At 39.6% G+C, this 22,720-nt stretch overlaps 1 protein-coding gene across 1 annotated transcript; it reads right to left on the bottom strand.

The window, feature by feature from the left end:
* Window positions 1–3,581: 3,581 nt before the first annotated feature.
* rhoab (ras homolog gene family, member Ab) lies at window positions 3,582–21,001 on the bottom strand. The gene is made up of 5 exons (XM_074644686.1): window positions 20,847–21,001; window positions 10,681–10,838; window positions 8,566–8,686; window positions 7,549–7,679; window positions 3,582–6,908 (listed from the first exon to the last, which is right to left on the bottom strand). The coding sequence occupies exons 2-5, from the start codon at window positions 10,834–10,836 to the stop codon at window positions 6,735–6,737; spliced, it is 582 nt and encodes a 193-aa protein (XP_074500787.1). The 5' UTR covers window positions 10,837–10,838; window positions 20,847–21,001; the 3' UTR covers window positions 3,582–6,734.
* Window positions 21,002–22,720: the final 1,719 nt, after the last annotated feature.

The following is a 22,720-nucleotide window of genomic DNA, read 5'->3' as shown; positions in this document are numbered from 1 at the left end:
AGAGTCTATGACGCCTTTATAAAGTAAAACACTGACAGGGACCATTTTTCTGCAGCATGAGTCCTGAATGCAAGACTTATACTTATAGTGGAGTATTTTCACAGTTAAGTAAAGGATCTGAATACTTCTTCCACCACTGCTTGCTGTTATCTCTTTGGCTTAAAGTTGCTTTGCCATCAGCCCTCATCTGCCATTGGGGGGAAAATAGCATGCTCTGGAGGACCAGTGTTTCGTGCTGTAACGCAATCCAGCAGATTTCCCTTTGAATCAAGGGTTAACAATGTGCAGTAAAATACAGCTAAGTGGCGACTGACAGTGTTCTGGCTGATGGTGTAGTGTTTTACAGTAAGGTGCTCTCTTCTCATTCACACAGGCTGACTTCTTGTTTACTCTCACATCCACCCACTACACCTCTCGTAATCCATCATTGGAGGTCTCCTCCTCCTATCCATCCTCCTGTTTATCTCTCCTCCTCCTCTGACCATACCGCACAAGACTCCTGTATAACTGTAGGTCACTCTGGGCACCTTTCTTATGTAGTAATATGGAAACTGTTGAGTTTGACCTCTGATCTGAACGGTATGCAATGGAGGGAATAACAGCAGGAAAGCCACAAGGAATGTAGGAAATGTAAGTCGTCCAAACACCACTTCTTTTTTAAAAAGAAGCTCACAAACCTCATCCTCGGTTCTTTTATTTAGACTACTGTAACTACTTATGGAGGACGCAACCTGTCAAAATAAAAAATAAATGAATGAATAAGTAAATGACTCAATAAATAAATAAATGTCATTAAATGTAGCAAAAATATTAAAAGTAAATGTATAATAAATATAATATAATAAATGCACTCTAACCCATGCTTTGACCCCATAACACACATTGAGTGACTAATAATAATAATAAATAAATCACACATAAAAATAAATTAAAAAATGAATAAGGAATAGATGCAAAGTAAATAAAAATTAATGCAAACATTAATAAATTCAAAAATTAATAAAAATAAATAAATACATAAATAAATAAATAAAAGGGAAAATTAAACGAGTAAATAAATAAAGGAATTAATACAAAATAAATAAATAATTAAGCAAATTAAAACAGATTTATCAATTTATGTCACATTGTATCAATTAATTGATGGCTAGAGTTATTTTTTATATTATTTTTAATTACATATACATTTAATGACATATTTATTTATTCATCGAGTCATTCCTTTATTTTTTATTTTGGCAGGTTCCATCCTCCATAACTACTAAGATTTCACTTTCAGTTCTACATCACTCCCTATGCTTTCCCCACTTTGAAATACTTTAGTCATAGTGTCTACCTTGAGGTTTGGTTACGCCCATGAATACCAATGAAACTACTTAACCTCTATTGTTGTGTCCTCTTACTAACAGTGGCACCAAAATGATGACAGCCATTTGTTGCTCTGGCGGCGTTGACAAATGATGATTTCAGTGTTCACATTCAAGTGGCCGTCAGCTCAAAACAGAATCAGCATGGAGAGATTTCTGTCTCCATCTGATCCAGATCAGCTGTAAAACTGTGATGTGATGTGTGCTGCACGTGATGGTAAATATACGTTTCTATAGGAAAAGGTTACTGTAAGTGTGTGCTCCCTGTGAGCGCCATCCTGCTCATATACATCCATTTTATTATTGGATTTCCACTCCTCCGCGCTGCCTTACACAACTACTGTATTTTATTGTTGGACACAGAGCAGTTCCACACATTACTCCACAACATCCAGCAGCAATCATCCCACACAGGCTGAAACCGCCTCACCTCGCCATCCCACACACTCTCTGCAGCACAGGCTTCCGAGCGAGGCTGCTGGCACATCTACGTACGAGTGGTGTGGCGCTGCTTTCTGCTCCTTCAACCAGCACTCATCCTAATGACCAGCATTGTACCTGCGTTTTAATGAACTTCATCTACGGTGATTGAGGAGAGATGAATGAGAAATGGTTTCTCTTCCTTAAAAGTGAGAGTACAGAAGCTGCAATTACAGGATGACACATTCCATTAATATCTGATGAGGTACAGTGCGTTTACCTCATTTTAATTTTGTGATAAAACTATTGCAATGTTTATTTGTGGTGCACTAAAACACAGAGTAACAGCAGCATGAGTCGACACAAAAGGTGCTTTGATATTTAGCTGAAAAATTCTTAAAAACTGTCATTTAAATGATGATATTGGCAGGTTTGGATGACATTGAGTGTTTGCTGACCCTGGTTTATGATCAGATGAGGCTCTGTGTTGAGTCTCATCCAATCAAAAGGGACTGCCGTGGGATTTTATTGTTGCAATGATCTGTGTCTCTGCACCAGAATGATTTAAAACCCACTACTGCATGCAACACTAGCAAACTATTATCTGTAATTACTGCTATATAGTGTCCAACAGAAACCCATGATCACAAAGGCATTGTTTTGACACTCAGCTGTGACCACAGTGAGTTGAAAATGTGGGATTTGGGGGTGTGGCACTAATTAAAATGCAGTTGCTTGACTGAAAAATCCACATTTCAAGAGCGACACGTTCACATTTCTAATGTCAATCTCACCAACGCACATCAAAAAGTAAATAACTCACACTGTGATAATTTCTAATTTAAAGTGTCATGCATGGATGTCTTAAAGGGAATGTTTGGGTGTCGGCGGGTCCCCAGTTTAGAGCAACAGACAGGAGTTACCGCACGAAAGAAAAGCAATGTACTGCTGTGGACGGGGCCGGCAGCAAAACATATTATAGACACCTAAAAAAAAAAAATCAATATTAGTTTGAGTGTACGCTATATTTAGAATATTTTCACAGACAGCTATACAGTTTATATTTCCGACGGGGTACTGAAACCGTTATCTATGCTCTCGCCAAAGCGACCAGACTCCATTGAAAAAAACAGTAATTTTACCTCCCCGAACACAGGAGTTTCTAGTCTACTGCTGAGAGGTAAAATTACAGTTTTCTTTCAATGGAGTATGGTGGCTTTGGCGAAAGCATAGATTGATACAACAGCTTCAGTTCCTCGTTGGAAAGGGCTATCTGACAGCAAGGTAAAGTGGTGAAAATATTCCAAATATAGCGTACACTTTAAGATATAATTTTTTTAGGTGGGTCTTTCTTTTATGTCGCTAAAATACGTTTTGCTGCTGGCCCCGTCCACAGCATTACAGGACTTTCCTTCCGTGCTGGTACTCCTTTCTGCTTCTCCAAACTGGAGGCGTGTCGACCGTCATACACTGTAGGTAATACACTGACTATATGCGAGTACCTCATACAACCCCACTTCAAAACCCAAACTATCCCTTTAATGTGCACTGACAAGACGAGCATAACAGTGAGCAGACTGCAGTCAAGAGCATGATTGGGACTTCATCCAAATTCTCTCCGATAAGACAAAGCTGTGAACATCTTGAGTCAACTAATTACTCAAGACAACTTATGTGTGACATGCGTGTTCAGTCTGAAGACACAAATAAACTAATCCATCACTCCATTCATACTTCCGGTGTATTGATTGAACTTAAAAGCTTCCCCTGAGACCACAATGAAAAAGAGCTGGGTGTTATAGAAAGTAATTTATTACACAAACCAAAGCTAGTTTACAAATACAGTTTCCAGTCCTGTGCGTGTGTATAGTCTAGTATGAACAAACCCACATTATATATTTACAGACTTTGCATACAGCTTGGTTTTCCTGTTCCTTTGTTTACGTCACTGCTTCAGCATCCAAAATAAGGATTTAAAACATACAATAAAAGTAGAAATAAAAATGATTTTGTACATAATAAAGGAGACTTGCATTGTTTTTTTCTTTTCTTCCTTTTTTGTCTTTTCAGCCAAGTTTGTGTTCAAAACAAAGAACAGAAAAAGAGCCGGCGATGCTCTAGACAGGCAGCCGAGAGGCCAGCCTTTCTCCTGACTGCCTAACAACAGCATTTGGCAGCGATGATTGACAGTGAATCATCAGAAAAATTCAGTTAAAGCACAAAAGAAGAGTAAACTAAAGCAACGACACAAAAGCAGTCCCATAGTCTTCCACCTCCTATTTTTAAATACTGATAGACAACATATTTATGACTTTTTTTTCTTTTAAAGAGCAGGAAATAAAGTATAAAAACAACAACACAAGACAAAAGTTTCTGGTCCTCCCTGTAGGCCAGGAAGAAGAACAGGAGGGTTCAACACTGTCAAGAGAGCCTGAATGTGCCAGTAAAAACACACAGGAGAGTCAGGGAAGGCTGGTGGCTGATAAATCCCAAAGATCACTGGCCATTTATAGAATGGAAATACTCTAAAAAATACGCCAAAATTAAAATTACACACACACAGCAGGTGGTTAATTCTCACTCTGCTAGTTAGTGATGTAGATTATCAGCATGTTTCACCCCAAAATCTATCCGGCTGCCCAACCTGACAATTCTGGCATTTCCATGCACAGTATTCTGGATAAAAAAAGGTCATGTTTGTCTTTTGAACTGTTATAGCAACAGTTAACCAGTAAAAGGCAAACATGTACAATATGGTGGATAACGTGGTATATCCCAGGCATCCTCAAACATTTCTGGTTATTGTACATTTGACCTTTTACGTGCCTACACACAAAATAATAGTCGTTCATCCTAAATAATGAGTTCAGTGGTGTGCATGTAAACACAACACTCTCCTCTCCTTGTTCTTTGTCCTGGTCTAAAACCAGGGGAAGATGAGCACCAGCAGTCAGCTATCTGGAGCAGGAAGGGATGGGAGCTGAGACATGGTGGTCGGCCGGTACGATGCAGGACAGGAAGCTACCTTTGTCAGTGGGAGCACAATTCACCTACTGCCACTTTCACTGATTTAGTCCAACAAACATTTAAAGGCTCCGACACACCAAGCCGACGGACAGTTTGGGGCCGTCGGTGAGCGTCTTCCGCCCTAATTTTTGCAGCGTCGGCTCTAATCTGCCCGTGTGTGATGTTTTTCGGTCAAATCAGCATGTTGAATTGGTGGCGGAGCTTGTCGGTGAAAGGAGTCACTCTGATTGGCTGTTCAGCTTAAGCGAATCAGTGCACGAGAAGAGAAACGGAAGTGAGGAAAGCAAGCCAACGAGTAAAGTCAAGAGGAAAAACAGAAGGTTTTTCTAATTTTCATCTTCATCATTCCGATATTTTCACTACGACTTGGCCATCTGGAATGAAGCCAAGCCGTGAGTGAGAGTGGGGAGAAAATGGCTGCTTTTTAAAAAAAAAAATACATATCATAACAATGGCTTGTATTTCCACAGTCTTCCGGTTTCTCTTTTTGAATGACAAATACAGACTACCGCGACCTGCTGGTGTGGAGAAATATCTCATCTCACGCAGGCGCAGAACGTACGTGCTAACTGTCCGTCGGCTGTAGTCTTTGTGCTGTGTTCAAGGGCAACTTTTTGGCCAAGACAAAGGCGACTTAACATCTGCCTTTATCGCCGCTAGTTCTTTGATGTCGGCTTGGAGTGTATGGGCCTTAAAGTAGACAAACCATCCTCAGTAAAGATTCACCAGCATGTGGGTACTTTTAATATGCAGCCCTGATGCTGAGGGTGCTAATTAAACTTCACACTGTCCTCTGAAACACTGCTACGGCAAGATGCCCAACACTTTAAAGCAGCAACTGGAATACAGGTGGCGACTTTGAATTACAGATCAGATGATGATGGACAGCGCTGTGGGCAATTTCCTCTCAATTTAAACTGTGCGTGAGCTCTGCAAATAATAGAGCGTTCACTATTAGGTGGCTGTAACAGATGATCTCGGTAAGAGTACGGCTCAATGTGGATTAGACACAGCGAGAGACTAAACTGAGCTGGACATACGAGCATGTAGCTCCACGCCGCTCTGATAATATGACACGTGAGACACAGCAGCTTGTTTAACACCGTGGATGCAATTTTTTTGTTGTCCTTGAATTGAACTGCTAAGCTAATCAACCTCAAACCAGTTTAATACAGTTTACAGGTGATTTGTCTACTTTTGGGGCCGTTCAAATAACCCGCCATGGTAACTACAGCATATAAAACCTGCAAGTTTTGCCCTGGTTTGGTGGATACAGCCTCATCATGGTCAGACCCACGCTTCAGTATTCCCATCCCTTCACCAGTCCAACTCCACACCAAACCCAGCCCTACTTCCAGGTATGAACACCCGGGGATAAATAGTCCACTGGAGGCCGTTCACAGTGGTACTCGTTTACTGTGCCGTCTGTTTGTCATCTGTCAAGTCATCCAGGCAGGAAAATAAACCTGTTTTTTTTGTTGTCCATACCGTACGCAGTCAAGACCATCCCATAATTCACCAGTCGGCCAGATTTTTTAGAAAGAACCAGGATCTTCTAATGATCTTTATCAGTGTAAGTGGCTTGTTGAAAAGACAGAGTGTACCAGCGTTTGGCTGGTGGCTGGTGTTAATTTCCCAACTCGATGGTAAACAGGTAAAGAGCCCAATGGTTTACAGCGGTAGTCATCCCCCCCTCCTCCCATCCATCCACCCACCCGTCCCTCTCCGTCAAAGCTTCCCAAACCCAAGTCCCAGGGTAAATTCAGTCCAACAAACAGCCATTTTACAGCAGTAGTCATTTACTGCACTCTTTTCTTCCCCTCCCTCCCTCTCCCGTCTAGTAATCCCTCCGTCCCTCCCGAGCCCTAGCCCCCGGCTACAGTAGCCCAGGGTGAAAACAGTCCAAATATGTCGGCCAGTTTACAGCACGACACATTTATTGCTCTTCTTTCCGCGGCGGGCCTGCAGTGCCGCCCTGGTGGCCATCTCGAACACCTCTCGCACGCCGTCCTTGGTCTTAGCGGAGCACTCCATGTAACCGAACGCTGCGATCCGGCCGGCCATGTCCCGGCCCTCCTCTGACTTCACTGGCTCCTATTGGATGAAGACAAAACCAAGAATCTGGTTTAGGAACACATTCACAAGTAGAGCTGCAACGATTAGACAACTGATTGATAAGTCAATCGACAGAAAATTAATCGCCAAATATTTTGATAATGAATTCATCATTACAGTCATTTTGCATGCATAAATGGCAGAAAATCCTGTTTTTAGCCTCTCAAATATGGAGATTTCTTACTGTTTTATATCATATTACTGAATATTTTGGGGTTTTAGACTGACAAAACAACATTTAAAGACATCATCTTGACACTGGGATGGAAATTTTTCTCTATTTTCTGACATTTTAAAGACCAAACAATTAATCTCGAAAATTGTCTGCAGATGAATCGATAATGAAAATAATCACTAGTTGCAGCCCTATTGACAAATCTAGAAAATACTAGCTAATAATGCTAAGTACTACTATAAACATGAGTGAAAGCTGTGATCTTTACTCATTTTGCTAACTGCTCAGTAGTCCAAGTCATCAATGATAGATATAGTTGAGCGGGGGGATGCATGCATGAAATACTAGATGGTAATACTACAAGACAGAGTCATGCACTTGCCTGTTTTGGTAATGCGTCTCCATTTAATAATAAAAAGAAGACAAAGGAGAATGAAGGTATACCTGCTTCATCTTGGCCAGCTCTCTGCGTGTGTGCTCGTCGTTGCGCAGGTCTTTCTTGTTTCCTACCAGGATGATGGGAACGTTGGGACAGAAGTGTTTGACCTCTGGGGTCCACTTCTCAGGAATGTTTTCTGTGGAGGAAAATATGAAATATGAAATGACCTATATTGTGATAGAAGATATTGGCCATATGGCCCAACGCTACATAAAGAATCACATTAACTCACAGGAAATGCTAGGACCACTTCTTCTCGCTACAACACATTGAAAAACTGACAATGGAACCGTTGCATAAAAGCTATTTGATGGGAGCAGCAATTACCCTTATCTTTAAATGAGTTAACAGTTAAATCACAGAATGCCAGCATTTTGATTAGACCAACATTTACAAAGTAATTTAATTTAAAATTTGAGTCACTGGAAAAGATAATTGTGCTTCTGAAGACAAAAAGAAAAGAAAAAAAACACAAAGAAGATCCTCCATATCTCAACTGAGCATCAAGTGTTGGAAAAAAAATCTCTCCAGCTTGGTCAGCAAAAACACTGCTTTAAACGGAGATGTAATGTCTGAAGAATGGTCATATAAAACAATGTGAAATTACAAGCTTTAGTACAATAAGCCTTTGTTTTGTTACAATTGTAGCTTCCTCTCATTTAATCCTGTATAATTCATGTCTGGCATTTTAATTATCTGCAGCTTTTAACACCTGATTTCATGCAAATCCATTTCCATGTGATCACAGGAGTGCTGTTCATAATCATGACAGAAAAGGCATGACATGTTGATTTACAGCTTGGCTGCAGGCCATTGCATGACAGATAATTTGTCTCCGTGTGGGTTGGTGTGTAGATTTAAGCAGTTCCTCTACGAGTGGCATTAAGAGTCACAACAGGAAGAACACTCACAAGCTACAGACCCCAGAAATAACTTCAACGGAAAGACAGATGTGGTATTTTACGTCATGCATGAATGTGTGTAGGTGTGTGTCTGTCCATGCGTGTGTGGTTTGTACTCACCCAAGCTGTCGGGGCTGTCTATGGAGAAGCACATGAGGATGACGTCGGTGTCTGGATAGGAGAGAGGTCTCAGCCTGTCATAGTCCTCCTGACCTGCAGTATCCCAGAGAGCCAACTCCACCTGACACACACATCGAGGGAATAGAGAAGGACCAAGGAATGTGGAGAAAAGGGGGACGAGAAAGAGAAGAAGAACAAAACAGAGGGAGAAAAGTTAATACACCGTGTCCATCCTGATCAGCAACACTTTCACATTAAAGCCAGCAAATAAATAAGGTAATAAACAAGGGCTGCAGCGGACCTCGTCCTGAACGGGAACTATAAAAAAAGACAGATTTATTCTCTTATTGCATGAGAAGAAATTAAAGCATCATAATAGCAAAAATAATTATGGGTATAAGAAGGAAAGCGAAGAATTTAAAATATACATTTTAGGTGGAGTATCTCTGTAACGCTGGTGAAAAGCTCTATAAAGAAGTGGTCCTATTTTATAATTAGATATAGGATTTTCTTTTCATTAACTGACACATGTGACGCCCTTTTTTAAGCGTGAGTCATTTAATACAAGTGTCAAAGATAAAAACAGCAACATGTACACCAATTCCATATTTGTACATTCCTAATAAACCCTTTGGCACACGGCCCTTAAGCCCCAACAGTACAAACTGTGACAGTGACATAAAAATCTCTCTGAGCCAGCAGACTGCAAAGCTAAATCTGGAAAGAAAAACCAGATTTGGAAAAGTGTGACACTCAACAAGAAGTAGCCTGAGTCCTCCTCGGCAGCACAGAGGGTTAGAAATCAAACAGCCAATAAAAACTCAACGTCCCAGAATCCCATTAACCCAGAATGAGGTCAGGACGCATGGGTTTATGACTGATGAGTTGGGCTGGATGCCCAACTGCAGATATCCAGAGAGGCACATACGTACAGTACATCTGGAAGTCACAATGAGTCTTACTCCAGAGGAGAATATATCATTTCAAATTTTTGAGTTTTAAACGTAGTCCTAACCCTACGATGTGCTGGTTCTGGGGGGTATGAGAGGTTTATCTAAATCAGGCATGATGGGGCGGCTGTGGCTCAGAGTGTAGAGCAGGTTGTAAGTTCGGTGGTTCGATCCCCGGCTGCTCCGGTCACATGTCAATGTGTCCTTAAGCAAGACACTTAACCCCAAATTGCTCACGAAGGTGAGCCATCGGTGTGTGAATGAGAATTTAGATGAGATCCTAATGGGCAAAGTTGGCACCTTGCATGGCATCAGTGTGTCAGTAGTATCAGTCCATTTACCATAACCATCATCAATGTGTCCATCTGTATCTATATAGGATGTGTATGCATTGCTACAGATGGAAATTAACTAGTGGCTAAATCTGGTTCAAAGCATCTTTTCTCTCTTTTGAGATAAATGCATTTTTCTACATAGTCCCCGATTTAAATAAATGTAATAACTAGGGTTCAACAATAAGGATTGCCCACTTGACTGGGGCAAGTGAAATGCCACGTCGGGCTAGTAAATCTAGCAACTCACTCGCCCTATTTGTTAAGTGGTTAAAAAAATAATTAAACACATTGTTTTTTCAGGAGCTTATGATGGAAGTAGTTAAGGAGTGAGCCATTTCGCTTCCTTCTCATCTCTGTTGGGAGTTGCACATGCGCAGTACTGAACAGGCACTTTTAATTTGAAGGCCTGTGACTAAGCCCAAACAAAGCAGACGGCAATGTGAGGGAAGATGTGAAAATGGAACAGTGCAATTTGATCAACACTTTAAGCCCTGAAGGTAGAATTAAAGCGTTGAGCATGATTAAGCACCCAGGGAACAAAATTAGCCTGGATATAAAGCATAGAAACCATCGCAGAGACTAAAAGAAGCAGGGATGTGTTTTGACAGTTAGGAAGCCCAAGTAGATGACTCAATAGTGTCAGAAAAAGGTGCAAATTCTCTGTTATTTATTTAAAATATTCACCTTAGAGTCATTAAATGGTATTTCTTCACTAAGCAAAACACTTAACAAGAGTGTGTCAGGTTTATATCAACCCATCTACCCCGAGGCATTACATTAAATGGGAAATAACTGATACTAGTGACACAGAATCACTGTAGTTGCCTCACCTGTTTGCCATCCACTTCTATGTCAGCAACGTAGTTCTCGAACACGGTGGGGACATAGACCTCAGGGAACTGGTCCTTGCTGAAGACAATCAGAAGACAGGTCTTTCCACAAGCTCCATCCCCCACTATCACCAGCTTCTTACGGATGGCTGCCATCCCTGGAGGAGGATACAGAGGAGGAGGAGGAGGTAGAGGTTATGATCAAGGAGCCACAGGAAAGGCATGACATTAAGTAGAATCAGAAGTGCAACTGTTACAGCGGAGCTTTTGATTATCCAAAACCAGCCATATTTGTGATCGTCAGGGGAAATACACGGCAAACTATCCTGTGTACAAATGCTAGGACCTGTCTAACTGTCATGTTATGCATTAAGATGAAAGAAAACCTGAAAATAACATGCAACATACGTGGCATGAAAGCAAGACTACCTGTCGAGTAGTGTTGCATAGTGCAGGTGCACCATGCATCACTATACTTGACACCTTTAACCACGGAGCTTGAAAAAAACGGTTCTCAATCTGAGGTCTTTCATAGAAGTTGTGAGATGATTAGTGGAATCTGAAAAAAATCCAAGTCAGAAATATAATTGCCTTCATATTTGTGATTAATGCAGTTTCCTTGAAGTAAGTAAGGCTTGCAAACCTTGAGGCTTGTTTAATATTGCACAAGTGGCCTGACGAGAGCAGGAATCACTTCATATCTGGGGGCTTGTTAGCATCTCAAAAAGGCGGATGACACAGTATGAGTAAATTAGAGCTACAACAATTAATCGATTGGTTGTCAGCCATTAAATTAATTGCCAACTATTTTGATAATGAATTAATTAGTTGGGGTAATTTTTTAAGAAAAATTTGTCAAAATTAAATGTGAATATTTTCTGGTTTCTTTACTCCTCTATGACAGTAAACTGACAGTAAACTGAATATCTTTGAGTTGTGGACAAAAAAAAGAAATTTGAGGACGTCATCTTGGGCTTTGAGAAACACTGATCTAGATTTTACAGACCAAACAACCAAACAACTAATCAAGAAAATAATCGACAGATTACTCAACTATGAAAATAATCGTTAGCTGTACCCCTAGAGTCAATGGAAACCTGAAATCACACAAACATCTTGCAAGCTAGCTGCATAATAAGTTAAAGACTGACCGATACAGCTGGCTCAATAAAAAATAGCGTGTCCAATTTGTAAAGATTGAACGAGAAGAATATGCCCTGCATTATCAAAAATATAAATTATATTATCAATTGTCTGATCGTGATTTATGATGATTAAGTATGCCAATATTAGGATAGAGAACAATGGGGTGATGGTAGGGCTGCATGATTTTGAAAAATAATAATATAATTGCAATTATTTTGACTGATATCGGAATTGTGATGTGATTTGCGATATTAGAGGGAATGACAATTTTTACATTACTATTCCCATTTTCATTGAAAAACATTAAAATGATTATGGGGTGATTTTTGTGGGGATCTGTACCAAACAAAGATGTCTGTAGAACATGATGTGTAGGCCAAGACATCAGGACTCTGCAGCACGACAATATTCAATCTAAAATGGTATTTTGACACACATTATACCTTTAACAAGTATTGCGATTTGTAAAGCTGCAAAAGGCCATATTGCGATTTTGATACCATTTTGATTAATTGTGCAGCCCTAGGAGATGGTGACCCTGTACTGCAGGTTCCTGCCCCCTTCTTACACAACATACATGTGTCAAAATAAAGGTGTCATTATGGCACAGCGCAACAAGAGCTACTAGGAAGTAAAATCTAGCCGAGGTTCCAGTAACTCATGACAGTAAAAGACCCAACAGACGTGTCAGTGTGGGCGTGCGGGAACGAGCTTGCTCAATAGAGTTAAAGGAAGTTGGGGCAAATGAGTGTCCTGTGGTCTCGTGTTACTGGCTGAGAGCAGCTTGGATCGCTCCATATTGGGAAATTTAACAGAAAGTCACAAACACAGGAACTAGGTTTAAATGTTGTGGATTTTCTATTGAAATCTTTACAATTATTCAGTTCTCGCTGGTGTATAATTACAAGAATGACGGTCACATTTTACCAACAGTAGATCACAACATCAAACAGGAAACAGCAATTTCCCTTCATACTTGAAGAGGAACTGCGTCCAAAAGGTCGCTTTATTCACCCAGTACACATCACACGCACCTCATTTTTCATGTGGGCACTGCCGCAGAGACTACTTTCACACCAACACAGTACATGTACTGTGTACTTACTGACTGCACAAGGACAACCAGACACCGTACAGAGAGGGTAATAAATCATATCCCTGACAGGTTATTTCCACCTTGATCTGAGAAGGTGCAGCGCTGTGTGGTGTCAACCACGTTTCTCTACCCTGCCATCTCCATCACACAGAGTCAGCTGGAGGCGTGCTGGAGGGCAAAACCCCCTGATATCTCTCCTGTTCTTTCTGAATTCATCAACTGCAGTTTTGATCTGCAGCATTTCTGGAGCTGTAACATGGTGTTACCATAGCCCAGGTTAGCGGTTCAATTCCCTTCCCTGTGTCACTTTTGCCTCTTTGAACAGAGAGCTGAGGTACCAGGGTAGGGGTGCAACAAACAATTATTTTCATTTTGATTAATCTGCCGATTTTTTTTTCTGGATTAATCAATCAATTGTTTGGCCTATAAAATGTCAGAAAATAGTGAAAATGTCCCTCCCAGTTTCTCAAAGTCGAGTTGATGTCTTTAAACCCAAATATATTCAGTTTAATATGATATAAAACAGAAAATCGCCATATTTGAGAGGCGGAAAACTGCATTCTTCTGCCATTTTTGCACGAAGCATTACTTGATTAATTGATTATCAAAATTATTTTCTGTCGATCGAGTAATCGTTGCAGGTCTATACCAGGGGATTGATTGATAGCATGTGGCTGTAAGAAAGATTGCACTGCTAAAATTTGTTTGAATGAATATGTTCGCATAAGATGTTCTCTGAACCCAAACAGTCCGTCTTCCCTTGAGTTTTTTGCCGTGTTAGATTTTTTTGTCCACACAGCAGTTTTTATGCAACTTGCACTTTCAGCTACTGTAAACCGTGTGCTGCCTTCATTTTCTTCAGCTTCTGTCTGCGTATTCAGTCATTTTCTGATGAAAAACACATTTCTCTATGTGCCCACACAAGTAGGGCTGTCCTCGACCAAAGAGATTCTTAAGGCCCTGACACACACCAAGCCGACGGTCGGCCGTCGGACAGTTTGGGGCCACCAGTGAGCGTCTGTCGGCCTAGTTTTTCAGTGTGTTCTCGCATGCATCTTCAGCATGCTGAATCGACTAAGTCGACTAATCAACCAAGAGAGGGCAGCCCTAAATATTTCAGAGTGTATTTCACCAGTGTTTCTAATAGTTAGTGTTTCTAGTGTTTCAGTGTTTTCATAATGGGTGTGTGACGCAACTATGTCATAGCAGATGTATTGCTCAGGACTGAAGGAAGCGCAGTGTCGAGCGGTTCTGGAGAAAGCTGCTAGCAACACCACCAAAGGCCAAGCATTCAGCTTTTAAACGGGCCCTATACTGGTTCTATAAACAGTAGATGAATACTCCAAGTAGGACAGCAGTGTCAAAAACGATTAGACCATTCCCTCCATGACTTGAGGAAAAAGGAAAAGACAAAAATGGGGGCAGCGGTAGCCTCGAGGTGAGTGTATGGTCAATGCTAGAAATGTTTGACCAGCGGTAAATAACAATGTGCCCTCCTTTCAACAAATGCTGCCTTGGTGCCTATAAGCAAGTCATTAAATCCACCAATTATTCCTTTAGAGCAGCTTACCAGACAACAGGAGTCTAGAAACCAGTATGATACAAAGCAGCATCTAGGTATCAATGTCAGTATCAGACTATAAATTTCTGTAAATCCAAAAAAAGTTAGCATGTAAAACTTTTCCTGGCCTAAAAAAAGACACAGGAAAACACTTAACAGGGGCCTAATGAAGACAAAACACAATAGGAGGGGCACAATGTGTATAAAAAAGGCAACACAACAGGAAAATCTCCATTAGCAGTGGAGACTGTTATGTCTGAACTCTGAACTGTCTGAACTCATTTCAAAGGAGCGGGGTAACATACAGTGGAAGCACAGCACATACTGCATGGGCAAATGTTACGACAGGGCTGCAACGATTAATCGATTAGCAGTCAACTATTAAATTAATAGCCAACATTTTAGTTTTCCTGCATTTAGCACAAAAAATAAGGAAACACATACTCATACATGGTTTCTTTTGTCTTATTGCTTTACATGTGCTTTTCTTTTTTGGCCAAATCAAGTCCTATACTTGCCCAATATGAGCCAAATGTGTACATTACTGTCTCAATGCTAAATGTGCCTGCAAACTTCAGGCTTGTGAGAGACCAGCAAAAACCTGCCATATTTAAAGAATGCGTGAACACAAGGTAATACAAAAAATTTTGATAAAAATTGGTTGGATCGGCTAGTTTTTGATGCACAGGAATATAAAATCTGAGTGACAATCTTAACTATCCCTTTTCTAAAATCCAGATATTTTCCAGTGAAAGCTCACTCGAAAATGAAACCATGACCTGCAGCTACATGGCACCAACAAAGAGAACATGAAACTACCACCAACAGCACACAATATCCTCACGGTCTGTTGCTAAGATGTTAGTCATATCTGCCAGACGCTTTGGCTAACAGCCAGCCCAAAACATTAAACAGGCCTGTCAAGCACTGCAGTGGTGCATGTGTGAAGCGGATGAAGTGATGTAATACCAACTAGTACAGCCTGCAGACAATCACATCACAGCTGATGTCCAAACTGTCTTCTTTGGGCGCTTAAATCTAAAATGTTTACGTACGCCAAACAACAAATTGAGTACACGCCAGATGTACTCCCCTGATCAATTATAGGCTAATCCTGGTAGGTAATAAGGGCCAGGCTACATGTGCAAATCTCTGCCCCACCTGAGACCCTGAGGTGAAATTAAGAGACGGACAAACAACGGATAAGGAGAGACGGGATAACCCAAACAGGATCAAATTAATGGAGTCGGATAGATACAGAGAGCAACAGGGGACACTCCTGTGATAAACACAGTCAATGAAAATAAAAGGATGGGAGCAGGGGTACGCCTTCTTGTCAATTTTGTGATTCACTTCATCAACTGACTTCCCCAAAAGGAATGTTTGATTCATGATTCACACAGACACACACATAGTGAGCCAGCACTGATTGTGCTCCTTTTGAAAAACTGCTCTTGCATAAATATGACAAAGCTGCTCGTCCTACTCTACTCAACTGAATAATAGGGCTGGGACGAATCACATATCTCCCGATTTGATACTATCACAATACTTGGGTGCCGATGCGATATTTATTGTGAGTTTTAAGTATTGCGATTCAATATTGAGATTTGTTAACTTTTTTACCACTAGACTATTGGGAAAAAGTTGAATCATACACTTCTAGGGAATTTTACTTTGCAAAATATCTAACTTGACAAAGTAAAAATGTTTGATTTTCAGCATGTATGTGGTCAGAGATGTCCTGATGTAATATATACATGTGTCAAATCATGTAATGTTTTATACTTCTGGTGAATATAACCCAACTAATCTTATTTCCATATACATATTTTGTATATACAGTTTCCCTACTATACTAGCTATCCCGTCTGTTTATACATCCATGGTCAGCTCCATCGGGGCCGTTTGAATGCATTTAACCTAAATGTCAGTATATGGGTACTCTACAATTGTAGGGTTGGCCGATTTGACCACGGAGATTGCGAGTGACGGCTGGCTTGACCACACGTTACTGCAATACAATAATGTTTCCTGTCCATGACAGAGTTAGCATGCAGCTTTAGCTATGATGTCTAGCTCTGCTTTTCCTGGCAATGTGTGAAACCCAAAGTGTTTCCATATTTTACTCTATTAGTAGGGTTTACCACTTTGGATATAACATGTGAGGGTTCAAGTTGTATCCACGTAGACCCCTCCGCCGTTTTCTATTTTCTCGTTTCGGCTCGCTGCGGCCGACCACAGTTTAGTTTGCTTGACAGATACAGAACAGGTATGACGTCACCTTACTCAGACTACAACAATAAAAGCGGTAACTTCGTTCTATCTCCACATACTCAAATAAAGCAAATATATCGATTCTGGCATTAACAAAAATCAATTTCAAAATCGTTAAAAAAAAAAATCACGATACATAGGTGAGTCAATTTCCCCCCCCACACCTACTGAATAAGCAACACAATTATTCAAAACAATGAGTTAGATCCTCTTTTTCAATCTAGTCTCCACCTTTGTGATGGTTAAGTATCCTGTAAGCTGTCATCCAATCAAACTAAAACAGACAATGTTTTTGACAGCAGGCCTGCCAGTCAAACCCACTCATGCGTGCACACAACCAGTTTTCATCCAGCACAAAACAACTGTTAAGTGAAACACTATTCATTCTGCATTGTTTCCTTGTATGACACAGCTTTAAATGTGTTATTAAAATGGTTACTGTGATGATTCATCAGCCTGTCCTTTAGAAAACCCCACACAGGCAACAGTTGCATCAAAAAGGCCTGAGTGTGTGTGTGCGTTTATACCAAGAAATACCCCACGCAGTCTTCAGCGTGGAAAATTAGCCCCAGCTTAGTGATGGTTAACTGACTGCTGCCTGATGAATATTTCAATTTCTGACAGAAACTTGGCAGGTGTTTTTCCACTGCCACAGGACAAGCATTTCTGTGGGCGGCGAAATTTTTAAATTATCCATTACTGTGAAAGGAACAGAAAATAATTATTTTTACCACTGTGTGCACAGCACACGCATAATGAAAAAATACACGATACAAAAAAAATATCTCCCTGGAGGAGACTGGTGAGGGATTTGTTGGCTTAATGCAACAATTTGTCTAACCTACATGATGACAGCTACAACATGCGTGTGCTCAAGAACATGTCAGGGATCCTGAATTTAAAAGTCAACCAGATTAGTCATACTGCTAATTGAACCATTGAATCGTCTGACTTTTGACAAATTGTCATGAAGCTCCACCTGGGTAATCATTAATGCCAAGCCTTTAAACAGGTCCTTGTTAATAAGCACAATCATTTCATAATACATACTCTAATCCTTATAATCAAAACAACAAAACCTGAATAAGACCATTAAGACTATAATGAGCAACTGCTACATACGAACACTGCTAACACAAACTGCCGATAAACAGTGAAAATGACCCCTTTGGAGAGAAGAGAAAGTACTGCAATACACAATTAAGTTAATAAGCACAATCGTTTCTTAATGGACACCCTAAGCCTTATAATCAAAACAAAAAACTTGAATAGCTTAAATAAGTGGACCATAAAGACTATAATAAGCAACTGATGCATGGAAACACTGCTGATAAACTCTAAGAATGACCCCTTTGGAGAAAGGAGACAAAGTACTGCAATACACAATTAAACCGTAGTTTCAAGAGGATTAGCATATGCTCACTTTCACAATTAAAAAGAAAAGAAACCACACCTTTAGCACAAAGCTCTAGGGATCTGACGTATTCGGAAGAAAAGCTTTTACCAATAGGAAAAAATTGGCCAGACATCTGAATTGGCCGTTTAATGAAATTTGATACCAGTCAGTCATTGTTATCTACTGTCATTACAGTGGAGGAGAGAGGATATGATTTTAGTTTCAATGTTGACAGTGTGTAACACCTGCAATAAAACCTGCCTCTACCTACCCTACCCTGCCTGGCCTTTAGGTGCTGTAAAATGAGCTACGGTATCTTCTGATGGACTAAATGCGATTCCAGATGCTTCTCTATAATTGGGAAGAATAATAAAATGAGTAAAAAATAACTACAAAAAGATTTCTATTACCATTTTTTCCTTGCCAATACCAACAAAAATATATAGTTATTATTATTATATTTTACATAGCTTTGTTGAATACTCAATTCTGATCAAGGCAATCAAGGTCTGTTATTTCTATATAGCAGACCATCGCTATGGACGCAGTTCTGATGTCGGACTCTGTCAAATTATTGATTTCTTAAGTAAGTAGCCGTGTAATAAGCCGGATAATGTAAAGCTAGCAGCTCATTGTTGTGAAAGAAACCCCTTTCATTGCGACGCAAGACCGAAATCGCCTTGTCAGCTGGATCGGATATCGGTGACAATGGGGTCGAACAATTCGATTCAATATTTATGTTTATATACTATATACGTTATATACTAGAATTTTAATTCCTGTTTAAGTTTTCCCCAATTTGTTGCTGCATTTAAAAGGTTTACACTTGAATTGTAATTCCTGTTAATTTTGAAGATTTTTTTTTACCAAATTGTTGGTGTACAATTATTATTTTCTAATAATAGATATCAATTCAATAAATTTGTATCTATGCATTTCATTTGTCACATTTTTTTTACAAAGTTAGGAAAGCAATGTTTAAGTCGAGCCTGGTGTTACCTTACACATAAAAGAATGGTCCCGATAACTTCCACACAGTCAGGCATACATCTTATTAATTAAACAATGGTATTGAATTGGTACTTGGTAACGAAAGATTAGCAATATCGGGACTGAAAAAGTCGGATCGGTGCATCCCTAATACATTTTTTTTTAATATTTCTCAGGGTGAAATTGACAAGAAATCCATCTGCCAGCTTGACAATCATGTACATTATTGCTATAAATCCCCAAGACCATATCACATGTCTCTAACTTAGATTTACTATTGCAAACCAAAACTCACACCCAAAAGATCACATCATCAATAACCGTGGTCAATAAAAAAATATAGTGATGGATCATTTTGTCAGTATCAACCAAAATATTTTACACTTACATGGCTGTTTTATAGTCTACCAACCACCGTACCAACACCAACGCACAGAAAATGTAGTGTTTCGTAGTGTTTCTTAGCCTGTGTGAGAGCTCCCAGTGTTTAAGTCAAACATTGTTTTTAAAACCAGCAGCTCTCCACTGGGTGGGTCACCAGAAAGATGGCGATGGCGTCATCACACCAGGCAACAGATGGCTAGTGTGTCCGCAGTGGAAGAAGAATGGGTGGGTGGCCCCGATCCAAACTCAAGACCCACATACATACATACATACATATATATACATATATACATATATACATACACACACATATATATATATATATATAAATATATATATATATACATACATATATATATATACATACATACATACATACAATACACAGCATCTGACCATGCATACAATATTCTTCTACCCAAAATGAAATATCCACAAATTTGCATTATTCTTTACAGAAAAAAATAGGAAGATGTATCACCGCGCATATTAATTGAAATTACTATTTGTATTGTTGACATAAAGATAGCTAATATATGTAAAGCAGCAATGGTACACACACATAGGACTTCACAGGGGCGAACACAACACCTTATATTAGGACAAAACCTTATAATAGAAATAAAGAGAAGTTCCCTGAGATATATATCACACATATAGGACTTCTCAGCTGCCAACACAAAACCGAATATTAGGACAAAACCGTATAATAGAAAAACTTAAAACGCCCCACCAAGTACAGACAGTGTACTCTGTGTTCACAGACATGTCCTAAAACACACTAAATGAGGAGAATACTGGTGTTTAAAGAAAGTACAGTGGTGGTGTATTTGTTCCTTATAGTGTTATTGGAGAATTAAACGTCTAACATTAACAGTTAACGTCTTACATTAACAGTTCAGAGCTATTCACAGAAGAAGTGTCGCTGAGCTGAAGCCGCCTGGTCATCAGCCGGCGGAGCAAGTCAGGAAAAAGAGCCTCATTGTTTGTCTCCGGCTGGATTTACAATCTAGGCCAGTCTTTACGGTTACATTTATAAGTTTATACAGTTTACTACCACCCGTCTGTAGTGTAAAACCAAAGTGTTTCGGTCTCAGGGAGCTTCTACAGCAGTTTAAGTGTGTGGCAAAGTGCGGAAGCGGCACTGAAATGGTGATGTCGGTTAAAAGCTAACGTTAGCTTAGCGAGCTAACCGCGCTAGCTTTCTACATTTTGCTAGCTAACAACTTTTAAAACACCTCTCTCCGCTTTTAAACGTAACAATACAACAGAAGTAGTACTTCACAACGGTATGGTGTTATATAAAGTAAGTTTACCTGTAGTTTATGTGGCTAAAGCAGTGGTATTTGTCGGTGTTTCCCGGAGAGCAGAGTCGCTTTGAGGAGTCGCTCGTCGCTGCTTCCTTCAACGTCTCAGTCTGATACAATGAATTACTTCACGGGAGCGCGCGCCGACAGGGTTTGTAGTTTAGTAGCTGCGGGGGGAGGGGTGGCGGGCACGAGCCTGAGAGCCACACCTGCGCGGGCACGAGGTGTACGAGCACTCTTGGCACTTTGGAGCCGAGTTACTGTGCTCTGTAACTGTATGGAAATATGTAGGTTATAGCTATAATAAACAGTCTATTTCCCTAACTTTCAGAGGGGTTAACGCCTGTTTAGGAATCTGCTTTTAAAATACAAAAAACAGTGCATTTCTAAGGGATTTATTACAGGTAATTAGTGTTTCAATTCAATTCAATTCAATTTGCTTTATTGGCATGACGTCAAGCGTCAATTCAATAATAAATACTAATAAAAAAAGAACAAAATAAAAACAAAAACATATATATACATATATACAATTCATTAAGCAAAATTACAATATATAGATATTTAAAAAAAACATGCATGTAAATGGAAGAAAACAATAAAGAAGTAATTAATGTTTGTTGTGTCAATAAAACAAACAAACAAACAAATAAAAAACAATTAATAACAATATATTGCAATATCAAAGGATAATGTAAATGTAATTGTAATGTAAATGTAATATAACTTATTATTTTAATGGAGCTTCCCAGCAAAAAGTGTTTCACACGTTTGTACCTGTACAACCGGCGTGACAATAAACATCTGGAATCTGGAATCTGGAATCTTGAATGTAAAATAAATAAATAAATTAAAAAAAAACATGAAGTAGAGGAGTAAATAAAAGGCAGAGTGTGAGTTACATCTATTATGTGTTGTTGAGGTTGTCTCTTAGGCTGTGACATGGGTCCAAAATGAGTCATTTCCCATTATATCTCAAGTACCATTGGTGTTTTTCAGGAGACTGGGTCCCATCATAAACACATCATTTAGTTAGCTTCTGAATGATTTTAATGGGCACTATAATGGTCCAGCCTACAAAATGCTGCAGCTTTTTAGTCAATTGTGTTATTATTCCCCTAATCAGAGTTAATTGAGCCAATTACAGCTTTGCTGAACAATGAAGCTGGAACTTTCTGTCATTTTAATTGCCTGTTAGCCAGGAGTGAACTGTACTTAGGCTATTGCCCCACCTGGCGGACAGTTTAGGTAACTACACAGATTCAGAGAAATGGAGGACAAATCATGTCACATAAATAAAGAGAATAAAAATAATAGAAACATGTCACCCAGTTGTAAAAGGACACTTTCTAAGTTAATTACTTAAAGGTCCCATATCATGCTCATCATCAGGTTCATGTTTGTATTTTGGGTTTCTACTAGAACATGTTTACATGCGTTAATGTTCAAACAACACATTATTTTCCTCATACCGTCTGTCTGAATATACCTGTAATTACCCTCCGTCTGAAACACTCCATTTTAGTGAATTTCAACGGAATGGCAACGGAATTGCGTTGCTAGGAAACAGCTTGGGTCCATGTGTACTTCCTGTCAGCTGATGTCATTCACATACACTGCAACCAGAAATAAACTGTGACACATTCAGGACGGCAAATATCACAACAGTAACGCAACAAAGACTGAAACACTCGTTTTAATTTCATACAATCGTCTTTTATTTAATATAGAGATAAAGAAATATATCTGAAAACTAAAACAGAAAATTCTGTGCAACCGCCACAGTGCAGAGAGAGAGGGAGAGAGAGAGAGAGAGAGAGAGAGAGAGAGAGAGAGAGAGAGAGTCATTAGTATGGACAAGATCTGTTGGTGCAAACGTAGGG

This window comes from Sebastes fasciatus, chromosome 8 (genome assembly GCF_043250625.1).
Source record: "Sebastes fasciatus isolate fSebFas1 chromosome 8, fSebFas1.pri, whole genome shotgun sequence".
Classification (NCBI taxonomy): domain Eukaryota; kingdom Metazoa; phylum Chordata; class Actinopteri; order Perciformes; family Sebastidae; genus Sebastes; species Sebastes fasciatus.
Note: the sequence above shows the minus strand (reverse complement) of the source record. Positions and strands in the feature narration are given on the sequence as shown.

Bases quoted from the DNA above. Each gene is read 5' to 3' on its own strand.
- rhoab (XM_074644686.1), bottom strand. From the start codon at position 10,836: ATGGCAGCCATCCGTAAGAAGCTGGTGATAGTGGGGGATGGAGCTTGT. The intron at 8,687-10,680 runs GTGAGGCAACTA...TGTGTGTGTCAG, and splicing joins TAGAAGTGGATGGCAAACAG to GTGGAGTTGGCTCTCTGGGA. The intron at 6,909-7,548 runs GTATACCTTCAT...TTCATCCAATAG, and splicing joins AGCTGGCCAAGATGAAGCAG to GAGCCAGTGAAGTCAGAGGA.